Source organism: Pelecanus crispus, chromosome 2 (assembly GCF_030463565.1).
Source record: "Pelecanus crispus isolate bPelCri1 chromosome 2, bPelCri1.pri, whole genome shotgun sequence".
NCBI lineage: Eukaryota > Metazoa > Chordata > Aves > Pelecaniformes > Pelecanidae > Pelecanus > Pelecanus crispus.
In genome coordinates, this window is record NC_134644.1 from 4258427 (window position 1) to 4267790 (window position 9364).

At 44.0% G+C, this 9364-nt stretch overlaps 1 protein-coding gene across 1 annotated transcript in view; it reads right to left on the reverse strand.

The window, feature by feature from the left end:
• Positions 1 to 7202, reverse strand: part of VIPR1 (vasoactive intestinal peptide receptor 1) — a 136039-nt gene extending 128837 nt beyond the window's left edge. Inside the window, exon 1 of the mRNA XM_075706532.1 lies at positions 7082 to 7202. Coding sequence (XP_075562647.1) covers positions 7082 to 7202 — 121 coding nt within the window. The remainder of the gene's footprint in view (positions 1 to 7081) is intronic.
• Between the last annotated feature and the right edge of the window lie 2162 nt (positions 7203 to 9364).

The following is a 9364-nucleotide window of genomic DNA, read 5'->3' on the forward strand; positions in this document are numbered from 1 at the left end:
AGGGATTATTGGAAGACTCCTTCCCTCTTGCAGTGAATGATGAGCTCCATCTGCTTGGTTTTATATCTAGGAGGTGAATCGAGCCTCAAGTCGATGGAGCCTCAAGAGATATTCAGCAAATCAAATGTCTGTGCAAGACAAATTGAATTGGTCTCCAGGTCCCACTGGCTGGACTGACCAGCTCTCCACTGACTGCTGTGGGACTTTAGACAGCTATGTATCAACACTGAAATTCATGTGCCTGGATCTGGAGCTGAATCCCACACAAGGAGTTCAGTGACTTTGTTTTTTCTGAGAGTCAGAGAGGAAGCTCTTGATGGTCCCTGTTGATTTCCTAGCTGTCTCTGCTGTTCACTGGAGCACAGAGAGTTCTGAACTAGCTACCTGGCTAGCACAGCAGCACAGGTCAGTGTGGTGTAGCCTTGTGTGAAGATACTAGTGTGGCCCTAGGAGAAATCTAAAGCAAGTTGACCACCATCCAGCAGGGCTAAAAGCTCAGACCTTCTTCCCTTCCTGTCCCCAACTGTCCCCAACTGTTACCCAGTGGAGAAGTTCTCCTAGAAATCTCCAGCTGTCCAATGACATAGCATCATAAAACTATGAAAACAACACAGGTGGATACGTCGGTGCAAAACATGAAACTTGAAGAGCATGAGTAGAATATTTCAATTAAAAGGATCTACTTGAAGACTACAATCCTGTCCTTGGTCTCTGGGGCAAAGGCAAATTATCTGGCTCCTGTTGCTCACCTCACTCTGTAAGCTAAATATAGTAATAATTACCTACCAAACTCCCAGGAGAGTTAAGGATTAATTGCTTCATAGTACTCAACATTTATTTTCACACAATCAATGCCACTGGGAGCAGAAAAATAAGCTTTGCAATTACTATTACATATCCACAGGGGACCATTCACTCATGAAGTACTTGGATAAAACAGTTTTCTTAAAAATAATTTTTAAAAAGGTCTTATTTATGTTTGGGCAGAAAAAAGAGAAACTCTTCGGGCTCAGAAAGAACAAACCAAAAAAACCTATGCAAACAAACAAGCAAGCAAGAACTTTCTCTGAACTCAAGATGGCAGTCTGCTGGAAATAGAATGAATTAAGGTGAGTAGAAGCCCATGCATTATTAAAACAACACTATTTACACTGGGAACACGGTAAAACCGCTCCAGGGTACATGTGTTAAAGACACAGAGGAAATAGGGTACCTGCCTCTCCCGCCCTACTTTCTTCTTAGAGCTTTGCAGAGCAAAGGAAGAGAGAGGAGGCAGTAATGGCAGTGTTATGTGTGCAGAAAGCTGATAAGCAGAACACCTAGCATCACTACAACCATATTTCTCAAGATAAACTGTGTCCAGGGGAGGTAGGTTTCCTCCCAGGGCATGGTGACCATGAAGAAGCATTTTGCTCTCGCAAAGAGTCTGGCAGCAGAAGCCACATGAAGCAGGGCACCCAACTTCTTGATTGACACCAGCGATTATACAAGCTCAAAGGCTGGGCTGAAACACGATGCTTTAGAGACTGAGATAAAGGCTCCACCTTATCATTAGAGGATGTGATACAGCTGATGTTTTTGTGGAGGAGGCGGGAAACGGAACATTTTACACAGCCTGGTCAAATGCATCACAGAGCTGCTCTGTACGTAGAGTATTTGCTGCTGGTGTCCGTTGATCAAACCCCAAACAGTTTCTGACTGGGTGATGAGAACCTCTGTGGCTAATATCACGAACTGTGTTTAAGACCTTACCAGCTGAAAACAGGAATTTCTATGCTGTAACTAATTTCTGTGATAAACGTTGTTTTATGTTGTAAAGAAATGTTGTAAGACATGGTGTAAACTGACAAGTGCAAAACGTAACGAATAATAGGTTCAGGGCTCTTCCAAGCTGTCTGCTTGTACTGGTTCTCCAAGATCCCAGATTTCATCCACCTCTGGCTTTACCAGCTGTGAACAAAATCTCCCAAACCTGTGCGACTGGATCTGCCTGAGTTTGCCAGGAGCCTGAAACGGGTTCTGAGAAGTCTGAACTGCCACATTTGTCTCAGCAAGAATTAAAGTGGCAAGTGATGGCATTTCAAAAGTCAGCATTGCTCATTGCCTTCATAGCATTAATGAAGATCTGCATGGTCCGTTCAGCTGGTCTGGGCACCGTGAGTGCTGGAGCCCTGAGGGGTTTGGCAGAGCCCTGGAGGGCAGAGGACTCTGATTTATGGGTAGCCAGACCCCGGGAAGGATGTGGAGAGCAGGAGTCAGTGCCCAGCAGAGCATTTGTGGCCACACTGCAGAGCGCTATCCCATTTTTTCACACCTGCTGGGCTGAGTTACTTTTTTCTCTTTTCTAAGACCAACCCCAGCATAAGAAAAGGTCCAGATGACATCCAAAGCACTGAACATACACCAGGACAGTCATTGGGATTTATCTGTCGCAAGAGCTCCTGCAATTTTTTTTTTTTTCTTATTTTCCACTCCTCTTCCAAAATGAACAGCAAACTCAGCCTGCCTTCATTCCCCTCTTTTGCATGCAAAGAGGGAGCTCTTTCATCTCAGCAGACAAGGGCCTTAGTCCTTTCAGCTGTGTTCAAGTCAATTGCTTGCACAAGAGCGGTACGCTCGGCTGGCGGCTGGCCGGCAGTGCGGTGCGCCTGGACCGTGCAGGCTTTTCCCCAGCAGTGCTGGGCTGCCTGCAGGCATCGGTGGGGTAAACAAAGCAGAGATCACAGGGTCTGGCTGGAGCCTGGGGCTCCGGCACGGTGATGGAGAATAGGGAGAGTGGAATACAGCCCCCTCTTCCCTCCAAACCGAGGGGTTTTCTTTCAGCTCAGTAACAAATGACCTGAGTCTGAAACTTGCTGACTGTCTATCACACATCGCCGAAATCTGGTTGTTTCTGAAGAAAAAAAATTCAATCAGAGACTCTCTGTGTGGTTAATGTGAGGTATCTGCCTGCTTGGAGGACTCTCCTGTGAGCATATTGTCCCACACCCCAAACAAACCAATACCACTGTCATATCAGCGAAGAATGTATTTCTGCAGCCCCTGGGGTTTTTTTGGCAGTCGATGAACACCCTTTGTCAGATTATTGATTTTTCTTCTGTTTGTTTAGCTGGGATATCCCTTGTTTCCGAGTCGAACCTGCTATTCAACATCCTTCTTGCAGCAAAGAAATCAGAACAGCTCTGCAGGTCCCTATTCGCTCAGTTATAAGCTGTTAGAGAGGAGGAATCCAACCAGGTGTTATGGCTGGGAGCTCTTCCTCCATCCCTTCTTACTATGAATCAGATCTTAAAAACTTACTGTCTGCTGCAGTTCAGGTCTCTTTGTTGAGCTGCTGAATATCACGGTTAAGGGTTTATGCTGCTTGCTTGATTCCCTCGTCTGATGCATTTCTTATGTATCTGCTGCCTCCAGGATATATTTGTGCAAGCAAATTAAGCATCCTTACTATACGTTAGGAAAACATTACATCTACTAATGGAGAGAAGTGTTATGTTCTAAGTCCCTTCAATGCATACGAAAAATAAAAGAGTATCTGGGGGGAATAGGAAATGACAGTTCATTCCTTTGAATGAATGCTGTCTGGGAAAATTTGTCTGACATAAATGTAATTTTCCAGAACATTTTGGTGTTTCTTTTTCCCCCAGACAACTCTTCTTTCCTTGTAAGCAGAAAATAGTTTCATGCCCAAAACCTGCCAGACTGACTACACAAATCAGGGAAACCCTCTTCTAATCCAGGGGTATTTGCAGACTAAATCGTGTTAGATTTAACCGGATTGACAAACAACAGATTCTCCATGGTCCCTGTCATTTTTTGACAATGTAAATGCCAATGACATAATGATATTCCAGAAGCAATCATTTCCCAAGAAAGACCCCGCTCTCATTTTCTGTATCAAGAGACGAATGACAGCGAAGGAGTTAAAGTCTATGGCATTACTTGATGCCTGTGAATTGCAACCATCTTCCAGGAGGTTTGGCACTGGCTTTTTCAGGGAAAAAAGACTTTAAACTGTGGATGCTGCTGTAGCCATCTAGAAAATATCAGGCATATAAAGATAAGCTTCCCATGGAGAGCTAAATGTTATCCAAGAAGATGACATAATATATGTTGAGGGAAGTGAAACACCAGGCTCCAGTGCTTTTGAGTTAAGATAATGGCATTGAATTTATTAAGCTTTCCTGATGTGTAGGCTCTGTGCTGATGTCTCCTGTATTACCTGGTGACTGTGAAAGGGATTTCACAGAGAGGTGACTGGCCTTTCTCAAGGGCAGAAGAGTTTGGTACTGAATTTTGCCTCCGAGGTGCTACATTGCCCTGCCTTGGAGTGGCTACCCATGTATTAAAGGCTTGGCATAGCCCCAGTGAGGTTCACTAGGGTTCAACAAAGTTTTATTTATTTGCTTCAACAAAAAATATGACCCTTGGCTTTTATAGCATCAGTCTTCTCCCTAAACGTCACCTCTTGGATTGTATACCCTTCAGAGCAGAGCAGTTTTTCATATTTGTGTTGCATGCTGCGTCACACACATTTTGGTCAGCAAACAAATACTTCGGCTGGGAATAGCAAAGAGCAATCACTCATGCTCCCCAGCTTCATGCAGGGTGGGAGTGGCATCTGTGTACTGGTCCATCCTGAGCTGGAGATAGCCTGAAAACTGGGCTGTATGCCGTTGGCAAAGGAACTAATATTCTAATGCAAACATTGAGGACAGCGTTAAGCATTCATGGATACGCTTATGGGAAATGTTCTCAGACACCCGAGTTTTTGGTCACAGGTAAGACAGGGGACTAACCTTTTTAAACAAATACCTCTGCTGACCCCGCTGAGATTTTACTGTCTTCGGGCATTCACAGCAGGCAAGGTTCCCAGGAGAAACTGGGGGTGATGGATGTGTTTTGCACATAAAACAACACATTGACAGAAGCAGCTGGCCTAGAAAACTTACAATATCTTTTCCCTCCTTAATGCCACTAGTTCTCTGAGGCTGAATTCAAAGGCAGCTGTGCCATATCTCATACTGTTTGGGGAGGTGAGTGGGTTGTACTCGCTCTGCGGTGAGTCATCCCCATCTTGTTTAACTGCAGCTTACCAATTTTCGTTTGTTTATGTGTGTGTTCCAGGCATATCTGATTGATGATGCATGCGGCTCTGGAAACTTACTGCATCAAGTCTCCACACCTCACGTCAAAGTTTTTCAGCAGTATGGGTGGAGAACCCAAGACACAGCATCAGGGACTGTCGTGGTTTAACCCCAGCCGGCAACGAATATATGCATCATATGGTATGGAATATCCCTTGGGTCAGCTGGGGTCAGCTGTCCCGGCTGTGCCCCCTTCCAGCTCCTTGTGCACCCCCAGCCTGCTCGCTGGTGAGGCCGTGTGAGAGGCAGAAAAGGCCTTGACTGTGTGTAAGCACTGCTCAGCAGTAATGAAAACATCCCTGTGTTATCAACACTGTTTTCAGCACAAATCCAAAACATAGCCCCGTGTTAGCTACTATGAAGAAAAATAACTCTACCTCAGCCAAACCCAGCACAGATACACAGATACAATTTGCAGATCTAACAATGTGCTGATTTACCCATTTATCCACACCCAGGTCAAACCAAGGTTCTCTGCTACCCTGTATACCAAAGATGACTATAAAATGTGAGACTGTAATAAACTCCAAAATGAAAACCAATCTTCCAATTTGCTTACAGGTGAGAAAATAATTATTTTAAACAATGTAAAGCTAACAAGGAATCTCTTAATTGGGGGTTATAATCAGCTAAGTCTTCTTTTTAAGAAATTAACCACAGTCAGGGAGAAAAAAGTAGACTTGTTCTAAATTTCAGTAACTCAAATCCTGTTGAAGCTGGTGGGGTTATAGCAAGTGCTTAAAGCTAAATGTCTGTTCAAACTGTTTCCTGTTTGGGGACTTACTCAGTGCTTTTCTCAGCTGGGTCAAAAGTGTCCCAGATCAGATAAATAAGACTGTATATCAGAGCAACAAGTCACACCCAGACAAGAGTCAAATATATAAAGAGTTAGATATCAATAGTGGCTGTCCCCTAATCTTCTCTCTGCTGCCAGTGCATGCCACACTTGCAAAGGACCGGCTGCAAAATGCGCTCTGAAAGGGAGACATCTGGTTTTAACTCTTTATGCAAGCAGGGTGAAACCTGTTTCACCTTAAGGAGCAGTGACAGCATCTCTACCTTCTCTGATAACTTCCTTTCATCCCTACAGGGATTGTCTTTGTCAAGGCCATAGAGCTTGAACCTTTGCTGAGGTGGTCCCCAGCAGGATGAGTTTCACAGCAAGGAAATCTCTGTGCTTTTCATGTTGTGCAAGGCTCGGTCTATTCCTGGACAGCAAAAGGGCCTTGTAATAAAAGTCAGTATTGCATGTGTTTCTTTAATTGTGGCCACAAAAGCAAGCACACTTCCTGTCAAGAACCAGCCTGTAAATAGCGAAGTGTTATCGCAGTGCACCACAGGCTGCATCTTTAGATAATCTTCTGGCTTTACTGGAGCCTCTGTGTCTTTTGTACATAAAAAAAAGAGCATTGCTCCCTTATACAATCTCTTTGTTGGGCTTTCTGGGTGGAATGTGTTTGCTTAAGCACAGGCTGACAATGTCATTTGAGATGCTGCAATCATAGCCATGTGAGTGTGGTAAACACGATACAGGACCTACAATACACCTGTGTTTTGCTGGACAGGCCACTAAGGCTGGGCAAGACACGGGTGCTGTGTTGGAAGTGTTGCTCTTTCAAACTGTCATTGTGGTTCTGGAGCTATGGGACATCATGTTACAGGTGTTCATATGTCCCCCCAGGCTTTTAACAATCATTGGGAGTTTAACCACTTGCATCCAGGGGATGATGGAGCTCATCCCGATGTAGACATCTGAAACAGGTCAGATGAATCCCCCCAGAAAAAAGCCTATCCAGCTCAGGGTTGACTAGTTCAGGTGTAGAACCCTAGACCGTAGATGTCTAAAGCTGGGTGACAGATTTCTCTGGGATTCAGGGCTGTGTTGTCTCCAGCTGTGACTAGCTTAACAGAAAGCACGTGTGGGACCTACTCACCTTGACCACAGTCTAGACCTTTCTCCTTGGCAATGCTCTCATCTAGGAGTGCTTGGTCACGGCTAGTGATATCTCCTCCAGATGTGCCCTGTGCTCTAGCTTTGGCCATGTAGTAGGTCATTTCGAGCATTAAAATTGTGGACTGAGTGGAAATCTTGATGCTGAAATGTTCCCAGACACTGTGTTGTTCAGGATTTAATTCAGAGAGACAGCAGAGCCTGTGAACCAGGACCCTCAATTGAAATCTGGTACAGTTCTTCACTCCAGCTATTTCAGCAAGCAGACACTTCTCCTTTTTATCACTTTAATTTGCTTAGATTTTAGGCTTATTTGTCCAATCCATAAAGCCAATAAGTGCAATGGTTATACAAACAATAACAATCTGAGCTGAAATTATTTGCTTGGACGGACTTCTGCTTTGAGTTGAGAAACAGGGAAACAGTTACCCGTGCGCTCCTTCAAAGGATGATCATCAGCTTGAAATCCACTTCTACAAGCATGATACTTTGGTTTTGGTACATAATTAAGCGTGATAAATTGTCTTAAAAACTGTAGATACATTAGCGTAACCCTTTATATTCCATTAATTTCCAAAGCCTATCAAGACTTCTCCATTTCTCTATTGTTTAAAGAGAGGGGAAAATAGAGGCAGATAGCTAAAAAATCCATGACTGTCATTAAAGGATTTTAAAAAAAATTCCTTTTCTTACCTAGCCAGAGGTGGATTAATAATCACCTTGTGGAAGCAATCTGAAGAATATTTATAGAGCCTAAGACATAAAACCTTGACATACTATGTACTTATGACCCTCTTTCACATATATCTCGTAACAGTGATTATATTTGCACAGATATGCCATGGAGATCTTGAGACAGCTTTTCAGGCACACGAACTTTACAACCACTGCAATGAGCTCTGTGTGGCAAATACTTTGACTGTGCCCCTGTGACTTCCAGGTCTGCTGCTCAACGTCATCACAAGGTGTGTCTGCTCAGGGCTCGATTTCTAGCTACAGGGCCAATTCACATGGCACGGCAGGGAGTGTCAGGACTCTGATCTCCCATGCTGGCCAGGTGATCCCACCAGGCTGGGCTCCAGCACTGCAGAAAGGTTTCGTGTCCTTCGTATTTGCACGGAAGGTGGTTTAAGGAAAGCACTATCTGGAGTTCAAGAGGTGGCTAGGCTGTCAAACAGACATAGCCAGCATTCAAATGCTGTGTCTAATTAGCACACTATTTATATCCTCAGGCGATTATTCATGAGTATGCCACATTGATAAGCTAGATCAACAGACAAAAGGATTGATTACAGTAGAGGGACCAGGGAAATCTCACACCAGCATGATGAGAAATGAAACTAAAACAGAACCCAACCTTCTGGCCAGACTTAAGGGAACACAGATTGTGTCCTCAAGAATTGGACGTATATTTCCACCATGTCCTGATTTTGGCTGGGATAGAGTTAATTTTATTCCTAGTAGCTGATGTAGTGCTGTGTTTTGGATTTAGGATGAGAATAATGTTGACAACAAACTGATGTTTTAGTTGTTGCTAAGTACTGCTTACACTAGTCAAGGATTTTTTCAGCTTCCCATGCTCTGCCAGGTGCACAAGAAGGTGGGAGGGGGCACAGCCAGAATAGTTGATCCAAAATGGCCAAAGGGCTATTCCATACCATATGATGTCATGCTCAGTATAGAAACTAAAGGGAGTTGGCTGGGGGGCAGCGATCGTTGCTTGAGGACTGGCTGGGTGTTGGTCAGCAGGTGGTGAGCAGTTGCATCACTTCTGTTTTTTTCTTCCCTGGGTTTTGGTTCTCTCTCTCGTTCTCTTTTCATTACAATTTTTATTACTATTATTATTATTATTGCTATTGTATTTCAATTATTAAACTGTTCTTATCTCAACCCACGAGTTTTCTTACTTTTGCCCTTCTGATTCTCTCGCCCATCCCACCAGGGTGGGGAGGGTGAGCAAGGGGCTGTGTGGTGTTTGGTGCCAACTGGGGCTAAACCATGGCACACAATGAGCTGAATCAGCTCCTGGAGGATAATCCTAGTTTGGTCTGAGCACGGTACACCATTGTCTCCCTTGACTGACAAACACCTGCAAAGTGGGTCTCTCCTAGGAAGTGCAGTATTATGTACACTTTCCAAAGCTACTTTGAGAGGTGGTAAGTAGATCAGTGAAATGAAAACGTGAGGGAAGCATGATGGTCCTGATAACTAATTAAATAATAAACTAATTGGCTGATTAACTTTGATGTGATTAGTTTACTTCTTA